The following is a 23,432-nucleotide window of genomic DNA, read 5'->3' as shown; positions in this document are numbered from 1 at the left end:
TAATGAGGGAGGAGGAAGAATGTTTTGAAGATGTACACACACACACACACACACCCCCCATATAATTTGGGTATTGGGACTGTCTGGAGAGATGTAGTAGAAGCAATGTGATTAATTTTTAGCCTGGATCTAAATGGGTGCAACCTGATTTATCTTCCTTAAACACTAGATGTATGAGGCTTTTCTGCCCTTCTTGGTCCCTGCATCCCCCCAAGAAAACTTTTTTCTTCTTTGTGTGCACACACAAGCAAGGGTTGCTGGTGAGATTAGCAGGCAGAGACCATGGGAAAGCTCTGGCGTTACTGCAGGCCATCTGCTAGGCGTTATGTCCTCTGTTTGTTGCAGGCTTGAGGAAGAGAAGGTTGGAAATAGCCTTTGAGTCTTACTGGGGTTTTGCTGGTTTTGTCATTTGCTTTGAAATTCTTTCTTGATAACAAAGTGTTATCCTAGAAAAGTTTCTGTCTGGTGCTTCAGTTTCAGGCTTGTAATGAAAACTAATAAATAAGTAACAATGCAGTCTCTTATCTCCTTTTCCTAAAGCTCATGGGATGTAGCTGGCAGCCATGTAGGAGCCTAAACATGGTAGTCAAAAATAATGTGGCAGGAACTGTGCAGTCCATTGGTGTAAGCACATGCTTCTATATTTGCTGCAACTGGAACTCTCATGGGGTATTTGTCCTCCTTTGTCAGCGTTGAGCGTTGCAGGATTACCTGGCGGAGTTGAATGAGTTTACTAGCTTGGTCCAAAATTACTGAATTCACAGAAGTTGTATACCAGTTCCGATCTGATGTGAATGTTGCAATGAAGCAGCCTGGGCTATAGAAATATTCACGCGTGGAAGGCTGGAGTAACCTGGAATGGCATTGCTGTATGGAAGGAGAAGGAATTCCCAGGCAGTTTGCTGAAGTTGGATGGGTGCTCTGGCACTGAGCAATCTTGGGAACTTTGCGAAGTTCTGATAATAACTTTCATTTCACATCAAAGCAGATGAAATGATCAAAGACAGGAAACTTAAGCTTAGGCAAAGTAATTCTAATGAAGTGTTTCGAGGAGGGGGGAAGAAAACGCTGAGCTCGCGTGCTTTGAATTCAAGTTTTTGTGTTTTTATTTGGGGAATCAAGAAAAATGTGAAAGTTGTAAGCCCCTGTGGATTTTGTATCAAATAGTTCAGTATTTGGGAAACTTACGTGAAGAACTTCACACTGATTTTTATAATTACGTATGGTGTATCCCGTATGATTTTGTGACCTGCATATGTGGAGAGTAAACTGTGAGTGGGGTGGGAATAAGGCAGTAAGCTCATTTGAAAAAGGTCCCTCTTTCTGCCTTGAATTTGTAAGATAACAAAGCTCATGAGTGACTGTGTTTAGTAATATCTGGCTTTTTGTTGCCAATTATCACCCATAAAATATGTTCTGAAGCGACTGCTACTTCAGCTTTCAGGGTAAGGAGCAGTCTAGCCAGAAAAACCGCTTAAATCCTCCGCCCAGCGCTGTCACAACCAGTGTGCTTTGAACATAGGCAGAGACAAGCAGAGTTAAAAATCTGTTCTAAAACGCCAGAACTGCCTGATTTTGAAATGATCTCTTCCTGATGTGGAAAGTCCCAGAGGCTTGCTATCTCATCCAAAATACGAGTCCAGCCAGGAATCCTAAATAGGTAACGGTGCATGACTGTTTGATAACGAGCATTCATCTGGCTTCTCCTTCTTGTTTTTCCCCTCACAGTTGTCTGGTGGGTGCGAGCTGACGGTGGTAATCCATGACTTCACTGCCTGCAACAGTAATGAGCTGACAATCCGCCGTGGGCAGACGGTGGAGGTCCTGGAGAGGCCCCATGACAAGCCTGACTGGTGTCTGGTTCGAACCACAGATCGGTCCCCAGCTGCAGAAGGCCTGGTCCCCTGCGGGTCCCTCTGCATCGCTCACTCTCGCAGTAGTATGGAGATGGAGGGGATTTTTAACCACAAAGGTAAGAAATGATGGAAATGAAGTCCCATAGTCAGTAGCATGAGTTTGGGGTAATGGGGAGTACTGCGCAACAGGCACTTTAGTGTTCTCATGCTGTTTTGGTTTCTGATTTTTAGTTAGATAAAACACAGTGCTTTTAGCAACCTTCAGCCACACTGTCTAATCTGAAATAAACAGTCAGCAGTTCTCAGTGTTAAGGGAAAATGTGGCTGACAGGGAAGAGCTTTAAGCAAATTATGTCTTGGTGAACAGTGTTATACATAATGTCAGATCAAGCTGCGATGATAGGAAAAATCTATACCTGTCTTGTGCTGAAAGGGAGTGGGGAAGAAAATCTCCAGCATACAATATCAATGGCTCCTGAGAAACCCTGCAGTAAGAAGTCATGACATCAGGCTCAGCAATGGAAAAGGTAAATACATGCATTCGTATGCCCTGACAGAGGAATTGGCTATTTGGACTTCCATATTTTACTTCACTGAGTTTTCCAGAGTTCATCCCTTTTTCCCAGAGCAGGTCTGAAATCTGGCTTTGTTTTTTCAGATGCGTGAAAGAATGTGCCCTGAAGGGTGCAACAAAAAACTGATAGTTTTTGGAAAGTTTTTAAGGCTTTGGTTGTGCTGTAGTCCTTTGGCTCTGTAAACTCCCCAGGCTCACAGAATAGTTTGTTATTAGAAAAAATGCTTGCTTCATTTGAAGCTACTTGAGTTTGCAGCCTGTGAAGAGAAAGCAATGTGAATTTAAAAAAAAAAAAACCCACCAGAAATACAGTTCATTAGAAGGTATTTCATCGCATGCTGGGGGAGAAGATGCATTTCAAAAAGTTTGTTATTGCAAGTAACAAGACCAGGAGGAAAGTGGTGTTGGGGAAAACTTGTTTTCCAAAACACAAAATTCTGGTTTTGGAGAGTTTCTCATAAATATAACCACAAATTTTTCACTTTTTCAGTTATCATATTACAATTTTTTCCCAGTTTTTTTAGACACTGTGTAAATGTGCTTAGCTAAAGAGGGGAGAGTTTGTGTTTTCTTACACTAGGAGCATGCACAGCAGGAACTTCCTGAATGCAGGGCAATTGGGAGGGGAAGTCTGAAAGATTGAGCTGTATAGCTGGAATACTTTTTCATCCTCTTGTGTCCTATAACAATTTGGACAGAGAAAGCTTGCAGTTGTTCTGATGATAAAATTGGAAAATGTAGCATTTATCACTGAAACATTTCTTCCTTTGACTAAGGGGTGAAATCATGGAAATGTCAACAGGATTTTTTTTTTTTAACAACACTCACAGAATTGATAAATCTAGTTTCCTTTGGAGCTAGGGGACTTCACCTCTGAATGCAGAGAACTTTATTAGGAGAGACAGATTGTACTGAACAATATATGTTATATGAAGAACACTGAACCTGTCAGACTCCTGAGGGAGAGGGGAAAATGGGGCAGAGCATTGTAAAGTCACTTTAGTTTCTGTTGGACATGTTTCTTTGAAATAAATAGCATTAATTTATTATATTAAAACATGGAGACAGAAGAAGAAGAGAAGGCCATTGCTAGAATGAGCATGATTTGCAGGGTTGAACGCAGCCTCAGAAGTGACTTCTGTCACGGTCGTCTTGTGGGATGTTATGGCATGCCATCTAAACCCCAGCTGATAAGAAGCAGCTGCTAATTGTTTATTCCCACATTACTGGGTGTCAGGCTTTAGGAGCTGGATGTTTGATTTGTGACATTTCCCATGCATGTGACTGTGACTGAAGTCAGCGTGAATGGTCTTGAACATGCAAACTATTACATAATGTTAAGTAATCTGGGGAGGAAAAAAAAAAAAGCAAAAAACCAAATAACTTCAGACTGGGTACTTGAAACCAATGGATACGTTTGACTTTGGTCGTCTACCTCAACTTTCTATTGATTGAAAGAGGTTGATAGTGTTCATTTCACAGAGGGATTACAAAAATTAAGCAAAACTAGTGGAGTACTTTAATTTTATTTCCCCCCCCCATAGTGAAAAGTACCTCAGACAATCCCACAAAGCAATTATTCGTTCACAACTGCTGCATTTGATTAAAGATCTTGAAATAAGGCATTGGGGAATATACTAATCAGAGGAATGGAAAAACAATTAGATGATATTCTCAGAATTGTTCATTGTGGGCACAGATTGAGGTATGAATTCCTAAAAAACAAACCAGAAAACACAACCCCCATAACAAGGAACAAGTGAATGACTTACGTAATTTAAGGCAGTCCATGTGCTTCAGTGGACAATTCTTCAATGTTGTATTTTGTAGATTTCTAGCACTTGAGTCTGCAGCTTCAGTCCTCACACAGATTTTTTTTTTTTTCTTTTTTGACCATAATTCGGTAGAACTCTTTGAGGTTTTTCAATGATTCAACAAATTAGGATATTGCCCTCTGGAGTTTTTAGCTCTGAAAATACATGTGATATGTCAGGCTTGCAGTGTGAGCATCAGGTCTGAGTAATTCTGTACAGTTCGTGGGCTAGGCCACGTGCAGTAGACACGAGCCTCGAATTTCTGTATGTCTGGCATCGCAAGCTGTTGTGAGAGGCTCAGGGAGAAAGAGGTCTTATGTAATTCCAAAGGAAAAAGGGGGGTGATCACCATCAGAAGAGGTGGGGGTAGCTGCTTGGATGTTGTGTGCTTCGCCTATACAAACGGCTTCTTGAAGTGAAGAGTTTTGCATTCCTTTCAGTATCTATGGGCCTTACAATTTTGATACTTTCAACAGAGTTTCTCAATACCATTTGCCAACTAAGTAAGTTGGAAAGCCACGGTATATCAGAGGTGAAGTGAGCTTCAAAGTTTTAAAATGGCAAACCTCTTCTAATTTACAGCTGGTTCTTAAGTTGTATAAAACCACATTTCATTGCTGAGTACAGAAATGCTGGGTGGTATTTAATGCCTTGAGTAGTCTGAAATGATTATCCAAAGTAGGGTAACATGAAAGATTATTAAAGCAAAAAGTGTGTTCAGTGAAGCCTAGTTCTGACAGCTGATCTTGGACATTCCTTGTTGGTCCACATATTACCGTCAACCATGAAAATTGTTATAATCTCATGTTAGAAGACAGACCCAAAAATTACCTTCGTCACTTGCCTAAAAGTGTAGGTGTTACTTGTCTTCCAAGAACACATATTGCTTTAAATATCTAATTGGTATCAATGGGTAAAAAAAAAAATGCATTTACAGTATCTTCAATCTTAAAAACTGTATAGTAGTTAAGACAACAAGCATTTTGTTAAGAGTATGGGAAAGCATTATATAGACAACGGACATTCACTAGGTGGATAGTCATTTAGGGGGAGGGTTGACGTTAAGACAACAAGCATTTTGTTAAGAGTATGGGGAAAGCATTATATAGACAACGGACATTCACTGGGTGGATAGTCATTTAGGGGGAGGGTTGATTGAAGGTTCCAGACCTCTTGCTTGCTCTGCTGGATATGAGAACTATTTCTGTAAGTTATTCGGGTCATTTCATCAATTTGACGTGCAGTTTACAGATGAGTACATTTAAAAAAAACTAAATCCCTTTTATAGTGGGGATAAAAGACAAACAAGTGGGTAGTGAAGAGGTTGAATAACAGTTGGTGCACTCTACAAAAAATAAATTAGTAGCTTTGGAAGAACATGTTTTTCACAAGTAATACATAAGGCAACTTTTTTTTTTTTGCAATGATTCCCCAAATGTTATTGGGTGTGGGGGAGAAAGAATGTTCCTGTTTTGTTTGGTGCTTCTCTCTTTTTTTTCACAAGGGTTTCTTTTAATTCAGTGATACATCCTTTTTCTATGTATAGTTCTGTTCCGTTTGTTTGCAGGGCATTTATACAGCTACAGAGCTCTGGGTAAAGGGCAGGGGATGGGATTCAGTGTAACAAAATTGAACTTGTAAGCTCAGAAAAATTGGCAGGTATTTAAAATTGTTTCTGAATCTCTTGCCTGTTTTGATCACAAGTTCCCTGTCTTTTCCAACTTTATGAGTAATTCTGAAGTCTAAGAATTTGTGATAGTCCATCATATCCCTTCTGTAGATGCTACTGCTTGGAGCTACAAAGGCTGCAACTAACTGCCAATTCATGTTAACGATCTGTTTGGTTCAAAACTTGGCCACAGAGATGTTTTTGATAACTTGGAGGTATGATGTCTGCCCGTTTTATATGTTCTTATAATCCAGGTGTCCATATGGGTTTGTTCAGATCTGAATCGGATCTGAAAGATAGGTGATGTCTTAATAACGTGGTAACATAGCATGGACCACTGCAATACTGAATACTGGCTTTTGATTTTACTGTCAGGATACTGTCCAGACTGGTGCCATAAACCAAAAAAAGGTAATTCAGCAGTCTTCGTCTCTCCCCCTCTCCCTCCAATGCAGTGTCTCTCAAAATCTACCATAATAAGGATTAACCGGCTGATGCTTTCCAGGACAAAGGTTGACAAATAGAAAGAGCTGTGTAGTGAGGCCTTCTCTATACCTGCAAGATGGGAAGGAGTGATGTAGGGCAGATGTTGGAGGTGTCAGAGTTCTTCTTGAATTGTTATGGGGACCTCCTATTCAGGAATTAAGAAAAAAAAAAAAATTGCACGGGTGATCTAGAGGTATTTCCCCAGAAAAGAGAGAGATTTTATAGTTGAGGCCACAGAATGGGATAAAACAGAGTCTTGAATTTGTTGCATTAAGTAAGCTTGGTCTTGTACAACTGCAGACCTTCTATGTAGAATGTTAATTTTAGATTAAAGGGGAGAGAGTAAAGTTAAAACATCTCTTGTATGATCGGGAGTTTTGAAAGTTATGATTGACAAGTGGAGTGTTTCCATGTTGAGTCCAAATACTGTTATGTAGGAAGAGGAAGCTCTAGACAGCAGCAGAATTTGATCAATGAGATCAAATGGGAATCCAGTTTGACTAACTGAAGAAGGACTCCCTGTTTGTGGTGGAATCAAAAAAGGATGACTTGGGCAGCAATTGTTTGCTTGGAAGCAGAGGGAGGCTGTAGAAGGAGGCTGTAGGAGGATTTGCTGTTTTGAGACTGCAAGCAAGCGAAGCATGGGCCATATGTAAGGAAAAAGGATCCCCACCCATGGCTCAGAGCCAAAGCGCTGCCTGTGAGACCGTCTGACAGCATTTGCAGCTGCAGGAAATGAAAGTTACAGCCCCAGGCCAGCAGGGAAAGTAACTCCTAACGATGAGTAGGTACGATACTCGCTTTGCCTTGCTGCCTTGGGGCCATGTGGCAAAAGGTGGGGACTGTAGTTTCCAGGGCACCATGCAGAAAGGGATCTGCTTCTGCTACACAGCTGGACGCAATCACGTGCAGAAAGTGATATCGAGGAATATGTTGTAGTTGTAAAAGACACTAAATGTTAATCTAAAAATTTTGTTTCTTGATGAACCAATTATGTCCTCATAAAATTTCCAAATAACAGACTGCCCATCCAGATAACGAGCTAATAGAAAACCTTATGAGGAGCTCATGGGAGGCAAAGCCGAGCAGTTGCTCGGATTTCACACTCTGCTCATCTAAGTTAGCAAAAAATTGTAAAAGTCATGCTGCAGTGTCAGTTCAATTTATTTATCAGGCAGACTTGAGCTTGAACAGAGGTGCAGGCATTTTAATAGCTAAAGTTCAACTTCACAATTATCAGTTGTTTTGAAAGCCTAATAAATCATAAATTGCCACGTAATCACGAATATTTTGCCAAAAAGCATTACTAGTCTAATAGTGGCAAAGATAGTTTGAATTTAGTTTTTGTGTGTGTGTGGTTTTTCAAACACATTCTCATGCATTAGTCCCGGTAAATAAAATAGCTGCAGTATAAAGTAAAACAAGAATTCTCTATCCTGACTTTCCTACCTTGTGGTTTTAGTTGAGTTTGCAGTTAAAAATGCGGTTTGAGCATAAGTAAACTTAAATAAAATGTCTGCAATTGACTGTGGTCCATTAGATAGTAATCTTTACATTGAGCTTTATAGCCAAACTGTATCAGATGGCCAGAGTGAATAGCCAAATTTTAATCCAGCCTTGAATAAACAGTAAAGTCTGTACGAATTGCTTCCTTGGCAGTGTGCAGTCCCAAACAAGATAAGGAGATTCAATAAATCTCACAATTTGAATTTCTAGAAGAGTTCTCTCTAAATCAATGTTATACGTGCTCTGAAACATCATAGGATTGATTTCTGCATAAACCTGCCCTCACCTCCTGCCCTATCCTCGTAACCCAGCCCAGGAAGACCTGTCAGATATATCTTAGTTCCCATGCTGACTGTATTTGTGGGCATAGGTATGTGGTTAATTTGTCTCTGAAATTTTTGTACATAGGTAGTGAAAGCTTTTTGTCCTGCTTGGGAGCTCCGTATTACAGCTGAGAAAAAGAAAAAAATGTATATAATACTGGCTTGAATGTACTTTTGGTCCCAGGCAGCTGCCAAATATATTTTTCTTATATATCATAGTTGGAAAGGAAATCAGTGTGTAAAAAGTATCTGCTTCAGAACAGATGTATTTGCACAGCTGATCTTTGGGAGGTAGAAGGTGGATATAAACCAGCAATTCTGATGGCTTTAGATTGCCCAAGAGAGTTGTTATGTTGCTTGCAATTAGCCTTTCTGTGACAGCAGTTTCTTTTCCTAACCAAGGTTTTGAGGCAGAACAGAGTACAAACTAAAATATCCTGCAAATGTTGTTCGTACGTTGCAGTTAAAGGAAAACATCCTGGAGTGGTGTTTAGATTCCTTAACTGTCCCTCTTCAGGTGCAGCAAACTGTTGAAAAAGTTGCTTCAGTGTTGGGAATTGCTTCTTCAGGATGTCTTTGTTACCCATATTTTGCTTTGGATTAAGTAAATCATCAGAGCTGGTGCTCCAAAGAGCACCTGAGAGCAACCCAAAGGATTTCTCTTCCATTTCAATGAGTAAGTAGCTTGGCAGGATGGTGAGGGACAGGGAGCGTGGGGCTAGGGTCACCTATTTGGACAAGAGAGTGCTTCTAGAGAAATGGAGTTGTCACAGCTGTGTGGTAGCCGCCTTGTTCATGACAGACGTCAAGGAGCTATTGGTGTATATTTTTCTGCAGCTGGGGAGGCTGTTCATTTCCAAGGAGCATCTGGGTAATTTTACTTGATGCGTTTTCCTTCTGTCACAGAACTGTATAATATCAACAGTGTCCATAAGGTCTTCTGTTCTTTTTCTGACTCTCTAGTTTTCTGGCACTTTTGCTGCTGTGGCTCATATTCTTAAACTTGGTATTGGGAGCAGTATATATGTCATTTTTGTCGAGTGGAGGGGAGAAATTTGTTGAGGATCAGGCTAGAGCCAATGTTCTTCTTGTGCACCTTTCAGGACATCATCACATCACTGCCTGCAGATGGAAGTAGCAGGATTTAGCGTTCCACTGACTTCCTCCAATTCTGTTTTTTGTGAGGAAGCTGCTGAAAAGTCCATGTCCCACTGCTTTCATTTCACTTTTTTCTGCAATCAAATAGTAAAATATTAGTCTGTTATGCATGCTAAATGAGAAATGCTGCATCACTTTTAACACAACTCTATCAGAAGTTCTTTAACAGATGCCCTTGACATCTCTTAAGTTGTTGGCGTTGGTTTCAAATCACCACTTCATTATGCAATCTTTTGCTACTCTTTTGAGTGTGTATTCACTGACATAGGTATAGTTCCAGTTTGGGACGTGGTTGTGTTTTCTCCTAGCTTTGAGTTGAATACAAATAGCAAGACATTTTTCTCTGTCTGAGACAACTATTGAATTTAAATTCATCATTCTCTAACATGGAAGTTACACAAATAAGTGATGGAATTCTTAGAGCAAACTGGGTAAAAGCAGCTGTTGTGGTAAGTGAATAGCACCATAAAAACGTTTTATGATACCAGGAAAAGTACTCATAATGCTTTTCAGAAATTTGCAGCATGTGTTTTCTAGGGTAGATGTATAATAGTTAACCCCTATAGCAATAGAAGACATTTATATAACTGACACACAAGCATACTAGTAAAGGCTATCTTAGGTAAGCTTGTTATCAAGTTGTCCTTGATGACCAGAATCCTGTGGTCATAAACCAGCTGTGTTCAACCTACTGTATGTTAGCCATTTACGATGCAGCAGAAATAGTCCCTGTTACAAGAAGTGGTTAAAAGTATGTCAGGTTTTCAAGAGCAGACTGGACAAAGCCCCAAGTAATCTGGTGTGATCTCATAACTGACCCATCCTTTTCAGCAAAAGGTTGGACTATGTGGATTCTTAAGGCCCCTTTCAGCTTGAGTGATCTAAAAGTTAGAATTGCCAGCATTGACTTGTTATGTTCCAAGTGTTTCCTGGACTCTTGGACTCCCCTTAGTGTCTGTGAGGCTATCAGAAATGCTTAAGACTTTGCCCCAAAATATATTCATTCCATGTAAGAAATGGAAAGGAATCGTAAAAAGTATTTCTACTGATGAAAACCACTAGTTATTCTTGTTGCACCATGCTGGGTGTGATCATAGCCTTATTAGGCATACGTTCATTTGTTAATGTAAGCTTTAAAGTATTAGTGATATGGAGAGTCCTTAAACACAAAGGCTAGTCAAATATAGTTGCATGTAAGAACCTGCAAATATGCTTGAAGGAAGAAGCTGCTAGGGAAGTCACCTGCAAAGAAGCACTAAGTAAAGCTGAATGGTCATCTGTTGTTTTCTGCAGAAAAGCTTAAGGGACGTGGAAGTAGATGGAGTCATCAAGGTCGAAGTTCAAGCTGTTGCTCTTCCCATTATTAATATTTTAGATGCTCAAAGACAATGAGAAATAAAGCAGGACTTGCTAGCAAAAAAGTAGAACAAGTGAAAGGGTTTTTTAAGAAACAGAAAAAAGCAAAATACTGAAGACTGGTTGAGTGAGTGGATTGCTTTAAGCAATATTAAACAGAAAAGCTTGATTGGTGAAAACCACCCAATTATTAACCACGTATCTTAAAGTCAGTTGCTAATCTTTTTAAAGAGTTCATTTATCATGGCCAGACTTGGTTGTTGCTCCATCCTAATGTGTTTTGTGCTAACTTTTCTCATTGTCTCAGGGATAACAAAATACATGCGCTCCAATTGCTGGCTGATTTAGCAGAACAGGCTTAGGCATTGTTTATCTTCTCATCCTGAAGATGTGGCAAGACTAAATGCAGTCGTACCAGAATCAGTTTGGAAACCACTGACTCAGAGTTCATAGGCCCAGAGTAACATCTAAAGAAAAGGTGCTTACAGTAGATCGTACCCTGGTGGTATGTGCTGTGTTCTTTTTGTGTCCTGAGATTACAGTCCTCAGAACTGGAGTAAATTAATAGTGGTATTATTTTGCCATCTCCTTGTTTGTGGAATCACAAGGCCTTACTCTTATACTGAAGTTGTAGGGTTGATGACAAGCATTTACACTACTGTAGTGATTTTCATTTGAGAGTAAGTATTTTATCTATTTTTGACGGTCTCATGTTTCATGTAGAAGCACGAGTAGTAACCTCAATTTTTGTCAGCAAGAGGCATGTGTAGTAGGATATAGTCTCTTTAGCTCTTTTTGTGTGCTTCAGGAAGTTAACATTATTACCAATCTAAAATTGCTGTTTATATTCTACCATGATGGCATGCTTTATTCAGGAGGAACTAAATGGGAAAAGAGAATGTGCAAAAAATTTGTGGCAATCAAAAACATTTTCTTGTACATAAATTTTAATTGCTGTCTTAAAGAAGCACCATTATCGTAACTAAGTGTAGTTGTTTTCTGAAATATCTAAAGCATAGGATTAGAGTGGCTATTCCGTAACTGTGTTTTCACAATTCTAGTAGGTAGTGGTGATGTAGAAAGTGTACCCTCTTCAATTTTGTGAACTGTGTGGCTGTGTTCAGTTTTTTTGGTTCACAGCTAACAATCTTTTAAATGTAAGTAAAACATGTACTGTGTAACCCAAACAGAAATGTCTTGTCTTTTTCAGGACTGAATTATTCTGCATCTAAAATTCAGAGTAGAAACAAAAACATTAATTACAATGCAGAAACACTCGCATTTGTAGAATTATTTGGCAGTACCTGTTTTCTAGCGCTCCTGTGTTTTAACATCTGATAGGCAATGTAGAATAATAAACCCCTGTCCTGTGGATTTTTTCTCTCGCTTCCTTCTCTTCTCCCTGTGGCAAAGCTAGCCTCCAAATATACTTAAATCTATTTAGTAACAAATCTGTGTTTATAATTTGCAAAAATGCAGCATGTGAAATGCAGGCTCAGAGATAGGAAATGCCCATTTCTGATTTTGCCCTCCTGTTAGCTGTAGAGCAGAGGAATTGTGGAGGTTGCTTCATGTCGCTATAGAGCCTTTTATAAATAATAAAGGAAGTTGTGAAAGTGTGTAAGTTTTTTGTGTTAAATGCTAATGATTGAAATCCAGACAGGTACTTTTCAGTGCCCACGTGCCTTTCCCGCTTCCAGAAGCAGCAGGGTGTTGGTCATAGCTGGGCTCCACCTGCCGTACCTAGCAGTGCTGTGCGACTTAACCTGGTCTGTTATGTGGATGTGACTTCTGATAGGTGGTATTGAGCAGAGACAAAAGGAGGAGAGGTCTTGACGAAAACTGCTTGTAACTAACCAAAACACATTTGTACAATTTGAATGTAGCAGAAGGGGAATAAGGAAAGTGGTTTGGTCAGTAATACCAACCAGCAGGTAGCCCACACAGCTTGCAGAAGCAATTCCTCCAGATGCGTATGTATGGAACTTCAGCATAGTATCTCTTACAGGGAGTATGTGTCCATTTTTATTGGTTTTATTCTTAATGACCTAGTTTGGTTACTAGAGAACTGTTCATTTTCCTTTTAAGTGACTTTAAAGAAATGAATTTTAAGTCAAGAACACTTCTGATGAATGTATTCTTACCCTTTCCTTTTGTCTTTGACTGCATGCATTTCCAGTTAAGATAATTAGCTAGGAAATTTATGTTAAAAAGAATCTCAACTCTTGTATGTGCAGTTATAACTGGTTTGGAAAATTAAACCTTGTTTGGATCAGAATTTTTTTCATGACAACAGGCTTTTTTTTGGAGTGGGAAGGGAAGAATAAGGGTGTTTTAAATATGGTTGAGAAGACTACATCAGAAGATTCAAATGAATGAAAAAAAAGGATAATGAAGGGTAACTTGGATAATAAAATTAATGTAAAAAATGAGTGTTGCTTCAATATGTCTCATTAGGACAGCAAGTATTTCTCACTTGTAGTACTTCTTGTGTTTTCTCCAGTGTAGAGATGAGGCATGGTATATTTCTTCTTTCCTCCCACCCCTCTCTAAGTAGTGACTGTGTGTGGAACAACATTCCTTGCACTCATCCAAAAGATTTTGTTTGAATTATCTGAAGCTGGTTTGTTGTGGTTTTGCTGACAGTGGCTGGGATCCTTCAAGCTGATTTGGCATGCTGCAGTGGTGACTGTATTGAGGAGTCAGAATTTTCCCAAAGCTTTTCCAGATAAACGGAAGACCAGGGACACTGAACATCTCATAGTTTCTTTGCAAAGGCCTCTTCATTCTTGGGAGTGGTATACAAGCTCCAATTCCTTGGCTACAGCACAGAACAGAATTTAAAACTCAAAAAATAATAGCCAAATGATTACAAGGGGAGAGAGTTTACAATGTTGTGTGGGTTTTGATATTCTTTCTGACTGTAGGCGTGAGCAACAGCTAAGGCATGTTCTGCAAAGCTGGAGACAGGAAGGACTTGTTTAGGTCCTGGCCTTGGTGACTGAATAGTTGCATAAATGGTTGATTTCTCAGTATTTTTAATTAAAGCCTGAGTACTTCAGGGTCTTGATAGCAGTTGTTCTTGACAAGTGCTGTACCCAAGATGTAGAAGGGAAGGTTATTAATCACCTAGCTGAAAATATCTCTCTACCCTCAATCAGAAAATACTTTTCCCAGGTTTGCCAGCTAATTAGATATCCTGCATGTTTGTTTTAGAGGTGGTTGTTGTGGTTAGGTTGTGTTGTGTTTTAGGTAGTGGGTTTTTTGTTAGGGTTTTTTTTTTTTTTGGGGGGGGGGGGTGGTGGTGATTGAAACACCCCAGTATTTTGAAAGGATTTCTTGGAAATTGCAAATTAAGGATGTTCACACAATTCATTTCAAAATACAATTTCTGACTGATTCAATTTAAAGTGTCTCTGGCAGCTGGCAGCACTGGTAGTAAAAAACAGGAAACAACGCACTGAATGTAAGCCCAAAGAGCCACTGTTGTAATGATTCCGCTCCTTGCAGACTGCCAGTGTTCTCTGTGAAACTGAGGAGCAGCGAGGCTATTTTTTGGGAACAGGATGATCTTTGTGCATGGAGCTGAAGAAACCAGATCCTAGTGGTGCAGCTGTGCTCCAAGCAGTGAAACTGTGGACACATTGTACGCTGAGGAATAGGCAAAGTGAGGCTCCGTTCAGAATTTTAATCACAATGTGGGAGCTCACCTTTGAAGGTTGAACCTCAGATTTATTTATTGATGCATTTTTGCTATTCTACAATTTCTTGGTTATGTTAGAGTGGTCTGGTGTGAGATAGAGTCTAACTTGCCAAAGATAGGATTTGTATGCAAAGTCTGCCTGATTTTTTTTTTTTTTTAATTAGGAAATGCATATTGTAAATAAAATTCCTATTGGTTTGTGCAATGTTAATTTAGTTCAAGATTTGTAATTACAATTACAGATTTATGTCTTACCTTTGGCTCCTAGGTCTGGGTGGTCTTTGGTCCTGCAAGTTTTGGAAAAGTCTGAATCTTTTCTCTCCCACATGCAGAAACATGACTCAAAATTGCAAGAACTGTGCAATTCTAAATGATGAGAGCATTTGTCTCATAGATCACTTCAATAATGATTTTAAAATAGTAACATTTGGATGCTGGCAGAACTGAATAAAGAATTCACTCTTCTGTTAATTTCAACTATCTTGAATACACTTCTCCACTTTTAAGATGAACAAGAATTTTTTAAATAACTTCGTAGTACTGCTTTCAAAATACATGAATGTCTGGAATACGAGGGGGAAGATTCCAGAGAAGACAGATTTAGATTTTCTTGAGAACAGCATTGAATTCTGAAGCTGGGTTTTTAATGCTCTAACCTTTGAAACCTTCCTCTCACAGAAGGTTGATATTAAGGAAAAAAAAGGTTGGCTCTTCAGCTTCTTTTTTAGTCTGTAAAGCAACACAAGTAGATGTTTAAAAATTAAATTTTTGCATTTTATTAGCTTCTCTTTCTTGTTCTGCTTGTTTTCCCCAGGATGGTGCAAAACGTAATGGAGCCTTATAAAGATTAGGTTGGAATGCTGTTTATCCTTGTTTTAATATAAATTAAGTTGTTATTTCTATTTCCATGCAAATGTCTTGGAGTATGAGGTATGCAGTTAGTTTAACTCCAGTTGTCATCTTAAACGAAATAAAGGATGAATATTTCCATTTTTACATGCAAGGCTAATAGTACCCACAGATGAGGTAGCCCTTCCATAGGGAGGTTAATACAGTGGCAAACGGTGGTTGCAGATGCTTCAGACAGGAGCTGGTACTTGTGAGAAGCTGAAGCTGTAGCAGGCCAATTTCTTGTCTGTCAGAGGCAGAGACTCATGAGCTGTTACTTTTGTGATGGGGTGAGCCGGCAAAATGTTAATACCTTAAAATGGCTTTGGCAGTCTGACATTGTCCACCAGTGAACCCCAAGATTAATTGCAAAAAGTTAATCCTATTCCCTTACTGTAGTAATAGATACGGGTGTGTGATGCTTCGCTTACATGTATCGTACAAAGTGTGTGCTACCTTATCTACTGAGGATATACAGTGCTCTTCTAATTGTTTTTTTTTAGTTTCTTTGTTTACTCACTGGGATATCGTCCTTCATCCAAAATGCTGTCTTAAAAGTGAGAGGGGTCTTTTGTCTGGAATTTTAAAATCTGCATAAAATAGCCATTGACAAAATTTTCACCTAGCCACTTATTTTGTCGTAAGTTTAAGTAACTGAGAAACATCTTAAATTGCTAGGGGTCTGAAGGACCTTTCATCAGTACTTTGCTTTCAGAAATGAGGCTGAAAACTGTCTACTTTTTTAAAGGAAATGACATAAAATCTGTAGCCAAGAAAACTCATTTCTGCTTTACGCAGGTAAAGTGAAAAACTGATAATTTTTCCTCTTAAAAAAAAATAAATTAAATGCTGTCAAATGGTATGGGTCGGTATATGAGCTTTTTTCTTTGCTAAACTGATCAGAGTTTGTTGTCCGTTTTGGCTGGGGTCTACGAATAATTTACACAGGGGATGAGGGTGGGGGCAGCTCAGTGCCGCTGTGCAACACGCCGTGCAGTCCAACCTCTTCTTCACTGAGCTTGTGCTCTCTGCCCAGCCTCGGTTTTGCCTAAGGGTGTTCTCCACGTAGATGTATTCTTGCCTGCCGAATTAAGATTACCTGACTGGTTTGTTATTACTGAGGATGAGTTCCTACAAAAAATTACTGTTGCAAAGAGCCGCAGGAAGGGCTGTCTAGCAGACAGGGAGAGCTAATGCAGGGTAAGGCTCCGGAATACAGAAAACCTGATGGAGCTAAAGGACAAAGAGAGCTTTGTGGTAGAGCCTGAAGTAAACTGTAGAAAGGCATTAATGGGCTGCTTGTTTGGGCTTAAAATTACATATATTGATAGAGGTCACTGTGTCAGATGAAAATTGAGAGTTGTGATACATCTTGGGTGTTTAAGTCTAATCTAAGATGATAGTGGTACTAAATAATGGTCCCCGCATCTTAAATTAAGAAATGTTGGTTTTGTGATGTAGAAGTCCTCTCCCTTTTGCTTATACTTCAGTGGAAGAAGTTACAGGTCTGGGTTTTCTGTTTTGAACCGTAAGAAAGTTGTAGCTATTGTTTCAGTATATGTATCGAGATGTTTTTCAATCAAATTCTTACCTAATAACCACAGTCGTTCTGCACCACCTTCACGTGGAGTCTACTGTCTCCATTCCAACGCTGCTGTGGAGCAATTGCTTTTTACAACAGTTGTATACATCGAAGACAGCTGCATATCCATGATCCTTTCTTCTTAACCATGTGAAATATGCTTTATGTAGTGATTCACGTGGTGATTCTCTCTCCCCCACCACCTTGATTTACTTGTCAGGTTTGTCTTCTGAGAAGAAAGGGCCAAAGCAAAACCTAAAAATAATGGTGTTTGATCCGAGTAGGAAAAGAAGAACTTTTTGCAACAGCAAGCTGCAAATGATGTGGTTCTCAGAGCATTTAAAATACCTTCCTGCATATATTATTGGTGTTACAAGGTTGATCTACATGCAGTCAAAAGGCAAAACAAAACCAACCCCAAAACAGTTTTATGTATAATTTTTGCTGTGTTTTAGTCAGAAGCTTTCTTACATATGGAAATTGCTATTTCAAAGCTACGTTGATAACTTCACTAACTTTTTCTAAATGTTAAAGATGTGAGAGTTTGACTACAGTAAGAATGGCTGGATGTTCTTTAGTATGCTCAATGTGCGTGGGAACTGTTGAGTAGAGGAAAGGGATTGTTTCATTTATTTTCTTACTCAACTAGAAACTAGAATCATTTTCAGATGTTCTACAGTTTCATGAAGAATAAACTAGCCTTAGTGGAAGTCTCACCATAGGTGGCAAACTATAAAAATCACTTATCCTGGAGAAAGAGGTTTTTTCTTCTGCTGCCTTCCCCCCCCCCCGCCCTTAGGAATTCAGTGTCATTTGAAAGTCGTCTTGGGTCAGAAGAAAAATGTTAAGGAATCAGAATTAATGGTTTCAGTGCAGGAGGCTATGAAGGAGAAACTAATTCAGAGTTTAGGGTGGCTTTCCGTAGAAATGTGAAGAAAGCAAAACTTTAGTCTCAGGTGGAGGGTGACCACAGTTCTTTAATAGTGCAAACAGGATAATGTGAATGTATCCAATTTGTGTTACGTGCTAATGGTAAGCCGCCTTTGACTCTGGGAACCTATATGCTATCAGCTCTACAGAAAATTCCTGTTTATCCTTGCATTGCACACATTTGTTTGTGCTATTATCATTGGCAACCCCCTCGCTGCTTTATTTTCTTCTTTCCCACTACATGCTTGTGTATTTTACAGTACTGTTTGTTCATTGTCATTTGAGGGCTCTTTTTTCATGACAGTATGATGAAAGCATTTCATTTCTGTTTTTACAGAAATTTGATCCTTGCTTCATAGCTGTTTAGCTATCTAGTGATTGTAGCTTTTTGTATGTCCTTTAAAATTAAATTATGAGGTGTTCAGGGGAAGAAACCAAACATCTTTTCTAGGTTTGTAAAGTGCTTAGCTAAAAAAGCCCCATAAATGAATATTTATGGACAAATGCTTGCATGGCATGCTAGGTGAAGAATGCATAGATAAAATAAAATACACTCAGTTTCAGTTTACTGAACAGGAATATAGCATGATGAACTAGAAGTTTAACTTGCAGAATATAAGCTTAGAGGTGAATAGATCTGAAATGCATTTTAAACCAGGGCAAGATCTCAAATGAATTTACTAAAAGGTGTAGATTTTCTAATGTTTGGATTTTTTTATTTTTCACAAACAAGGCTCAAGAGAAGGTGAAGGTAAGGGCAGAATCCGTTGTTTGGTACAGGTTTTGTCAGGGAAAATGGAAGTCATAGGGCAAGTGCTGCATGGTTTAGCTGGCTGGAAAATGTCCGTCTTTTTTGTATTTATGTCTTTAGCTAAAGCATTAAAAACTAACTATGCACTGTAAAATAAAAAGAGGCGTTAAAGGTTCGGTTTGTGCGTGCCAAAAGCTTTGTAGAGGTACTAGACTGTATCTTTTCTGAAGGCTGAGAGCAAAAATAGCTTGTTTGCTGTATTTTTTAAGATCAACTTGAGCCTCAATTAGGGTAGTTACGGTAGAGTGTAATCTGCTGCATCTGGCTATTCCCACATGTGAATTTAAAGACTGGAACTGTGCTCAGTGAGTCAGAGGAGAGCATCCCTAGAAGAGAGGAGCTGCTCTGACGGCAGGGCAGGGGGCTAAACCAGACTGAGAAGATAACGGGGACTTCCGCAGTCTGATGGCATTGCTTGTAACCCTATCTGGGTGAACATCTCCAGGAGAAGCTGTAACACATCCCTGGGGTGTGGGCGAGTAGGTTATTTTGTAAGCTGTGGGTATCAGAACAGCTGACTCCTCACCATGCCAAACAGGATTAAACAGATTGACACTCTGGGATCGCTTCACTCAGTAAATCCTACCTGCTGCGACAACGGGCAGCCGAGTGGCTGTAAATACTGGATCCTGGATTTAGGTACAAATATGTGCAATAGAGATAATGGGCTGGGAGGAGGAAGGTTGGTTGGTTGGTTGGGGAATGTTTTCAAATCATAGGAGTTTAGTAGGATGCTTGCTTTTCTTCTTCTCTCTCTGCCTTTCCCCTCCCTCTGACCCCAGTCAAAAACTGCAGAGTATAACAGAAAGGACCTGTATGGGAAAGGGAGCAGTTATGGAATGACTCTGCTCTGTAAACTACTGGGATGCTGTACAGTAAGCTCTTTCAGAAAAACCATGTAAAATGCATGTACTACTTTTTTTTTTTTTTTTTTTTAGTGGAACTGTGGAAATGAGAAATGGTAACTCTTGCTCTGTGAAATGTTATTAATGGTAGTAATTTGTTTTAAGAGCTTAGCAGAAATTGTCTTAGAATGCTGCTAAACCAAAAAATCATAGATTGTTTAATACCTATCACTTCTGTTAAATTACTGTTGTGAAGTAATGTTTTTGGGAATACAACTTGAAAAGAAAGAGTGATTGGGAAATAAATTGGTCTGTGTGAAATTTATTTAGACATGTTGATTCTGAAATGTAATGTGGAGGAAAGCTATGCTGTTTCAGTTTTGACTGGAGAAGCACAGAGGGTAGGGTAGGGATGTTCATGTTAAGCTCTGTTGTTGTTGGGTCTTCTCCTCCTCTTCCCTTGTAATTTTAGCAGGAAACAGTATTTGCCCTTGGCATTTGGACTGTTCCTGCAAAAAAAGTTCGATTCTCATATCTAACAGTCTGAAATGTCTGCAGGGCAAAACAGTGCTAACCTTGAGCATCTGGAGCCGATGCAGCTGTCAGGATGCTTTCTTTTCAGATGCAAGTTGTTTGCAGCTAGGTTCAAGTCTTCTGTTGCTGTATGCTGCATGCATATACTTAAAATAAGGAGCAAAAGGCAAGTTATAACCCTATTTCATTTGTTAGTATCCAGTCTGCTGTTGCAGATAGACTGAGAGGAGAGGGAGGGTGGTAGAAGGGTTGCGAACATGAAATCAAGGATGTAATAGAAAGTAATCTTATTGGGGATATCTGAAGATAGGGTTGCATGTCAGTGGGATGGTAGTAACGCTCAGTAGTTCCTCGAAAGATCACGGGGCATCGGAGAACCAACCAGAGGGAGTTAATGTCAGCAGGCTGTCACCCCTGATGCCAGCAACAGAGCTCTGTTCTCAGAAAGCTGCTCCGTAGCCTCCAGTGATGCGCAATCACTTCCTAAAATAGCAGTTATTCCAGGTTTTAGAAGTAAACAAGTACAGAGTATGTTGGAGGGAGGTGGAAGTAGTCAATTACAAATAATAAGTGATAGGCAGAATGCTTTGCAGCAAAATATTTTACAGCAAGTGCTCACCCAGAGCTGTGACTACCCTAGGGAGCTGGAGGTCTGTTAGTGGCACGGCAATAGTCTTTCCCCCTTTCTGTTGCTTTGCATTCTCCTGGCTTTGCTGGAGCTCATTTGCTTCATTTTTGAACTCTTGTTGCTGCAGTGGTCAGTCAGGCTGAGTTCTATCTGTGTTTTACTTCCAAAGAATGTTTAGAAAACCTGTTTTATAAAGTGCTGGGTGTAGTCAGTCGCAATCAGCGAGATGCTTTCCGTTATTATCATAAATTAAGATCATAGACATGTATGAAGTCTTCTTTGGCAAGCATGCATGATTTCACGAATATCCTTCATTGTTCTTTTTCTGTTTCTTAAAAACAGATGTCCATGTGTACAGACCATGTTGTAAGGAGGCTCAGTAGCCTTTCATAATAGGGGAACAAAGCTTACTTGCACACCCCAGTATAACTGTAGCTATGCCATCTCTTGAACTGGAAAGAATAAAAGTTGTATCTATAGTATTTCTGGCCACTGCAAACTTAAAACTGGCAGTTTGGGTTTTAGGTGAATATTCAGAATGTACTCTAGTACATTATTTTATTCATGGAAGACTAACTGAGGCTTCGACTTTGCCTAAAGAATTTTTAAGGAATTAAAAAGTTTGGTTTATTCTTCACTAAAGTGTTAGAGTACATGTGCAATTAATAATAATGTACTCCTGTTTAATTAAATGATCTGAGGTTTTTCCCCACTTATTCACAAAGTCTGAAGGAGGAAAATGCATTCAGAATTTAGGGAGAAGGAGAATAGGCTTTGAGTAATGAATTGGCAAGAAACTACTGAAATTAATAAATGAGTATTGTATTTTTGCCTTTATCTGACATCAGCTGGAGAAAACAGTGGTGATGGTAGGAAGAAACCAATTCTCATGGTAATTCCACCCATTCCTGTAACTTAAAAATGTTCTGCATTTGAGAAAAATGTGGATAAATATCAAAGTTGTTTATGGTTATCTGGTTGAAGAGAGTGTTGAGAAGTTTGTCTGGAGCTGAATATTGGAAACAACATCTTTTTTCAGTTACCTTATGAGCTAGAAGAAACAATAGGATGTAATGTTTCAGTCCCTAAGTGGATCATGTGAGTCTGTATTTCACTTGGGAAATCTGAGGCTCAAATCTCATGGATGGAATCCAGGGAATAAATCTACAAAACCAAAATTTATCCTGAAGTTATTAACTATCTGGGGGCTGGTTTTTGGAGGAGGAAAGGTGGTCATAGGAGAAGAGAGAGTTCTCATTTGGCTTTGAAGAAATACATTTATTATATGAGCAATAGATTGCTTAAAAGAATGTATTTGAATCAAACTAGCTTTCTTTTTCCTCTTTCATAACATTTGATGGTATATCAAGCCTCAGAAATAATTCATCCATAAAACAGGATGCTTTTACTATAGAGTAATTGTTAGCAAATGGTGTCCAAGAGAGGATAAGAGGTCTCTGAGGGCCGGACTCAGAGGATGCAGTGGGAGAGTCCAGTATTACTAATGGGCTGGTGTAATTCTTGGCGTAGATCCACCTCTACACTTTGAAAGTCTATTCTTTTAGAATACAGATGGAAGCTGTTAAGTATGTGCTGTGTGTGCTTTTCCATCTCCACGAAGAGCATGCAACAAAAATCCTCCTGAAACTGAGCTCATGTATCAGCTATATAGTTACATATGCAAGGATACTACTTTCCTGACCTCTATGTCCTTCTTCACTGTTCTTGCAACATGGCTTTTTCAAATCCTTAGGCTGCAGGACTTGCAAGAGAGTTATCTGAAGGTGCTGTTTCTTGGTTAGCAAAAACAGAACTATGTTCAGTTACTGCCAGTTTATTTACCCTGTGATGTGATCCAGCTGCTTCTGTTGCGTGATCGCTAGCAATCATGCAGGCAGCCAGACCAGGGAGTTGATCCGGCAGAAAACGCTATGCCCCTCCCTCCCACCCCACCCCCCAAAAAAAAGAGTTTTCAGGTGTAGGAGCTTATGCAGGAGAGGTACTTATGTCCTTCCATAACTGCCATCCCTGCTTGTGAACCTGAAGATTTGAGGCTCAGGTTTTTTTGCTCTGCATGAACTGATAAGATCCACAGTTATCCATAGTTTCACATGAACTACTAATTTTTGTTCCCTGTAATTGGGATATATCTTTTCAGGCACTTGAAAATGCCATATTTTCATTCATGTAGCTGTCAGGCGGGTTACCCGCTTTGTTTAATAAACCAAGACTGAGCAGCAGTGCAGCTCAGGTGTGTGAAAGGAGTTAGCCCTAGGCAGCCTTCTGCCTCCAGCCCTGGGCAGTCTGTGCCCTCCACTCCAGTGCTTTCCACTCTGACCTTGTATAAGCACCACATGAAAACGGCGTAATTTAAAACGGGTCTGTTAACCTCCAGCTTCTTCTCAAACCAGCTACTCAGCTCCTAGTTTTAAAGACTTTTGAAAGATGTAAAAGGAAAATGTATGCTCTTCTGAGGGAAATGTAGTTGGGTTTACAATGCAAACTTCATGTAATAAAGACTTGTAACTCCATTTCTGTAGTAAGAAAAAAACACTTTTATATAAGCTTTTTTTGATTTTGCTAAGATGACTGTATTCCTGTATATCAGCAGTGAGGCATATTCAAAATGTTCAGTGAAGAATTCCTAGACTTAATTTCAAAAAAGATGATGGGAAAGCAAGTAGTCGATACTGAGAAGGCTTCCTAGAGAGAGAGACCAGAAGGATTATTGATAAAACTTTAAAAAGAAGGTGAAGTTTGATTACATTA

At 39.4% G+C, this 23,432-nt stretch overlaps 1 protein-coding gene across 1 annotated transcript in view; it reads left to right on the top strand.

The window, feature by feature from the left end:
* The window catches only part of TRIO (trio Rho guanine nucleotide exchange factor), a 185,023-nt gene that overhangs the window by 112,545 nt on the left and 49,046 nt on the right, over window positions 1-23,432 (top strand). The window contains 1 exon segment of the mRNA XM_009635132.2: window positions 1,729-1,972. Coding sequence (XP_009633427.1) covers window positions 1,729-1,972 — 244 coding nt within the window.

The sequence above is a fragment of the Egretta garzetta genome, unplaced genomic scaffold, assembly GCF_000687185.1.
Source record: "Egretta garzetta isolate BGI_Z169 unplaced genomic scaffold, ASM68718v1 scaffold413, whole genome shotgun sequence".
Taxonomy (NCBI): Eukaryota; Metazoa; Chordata; class Aves; order Pelecaniformes; family Ardeidae; genus Egretta; species Egretta garzetta.
The sequence above is the reverse complement of the archived record's forward strand: the minus strand, read 5'-3'. Positions and strand labels throughout refer to the sequence as shown.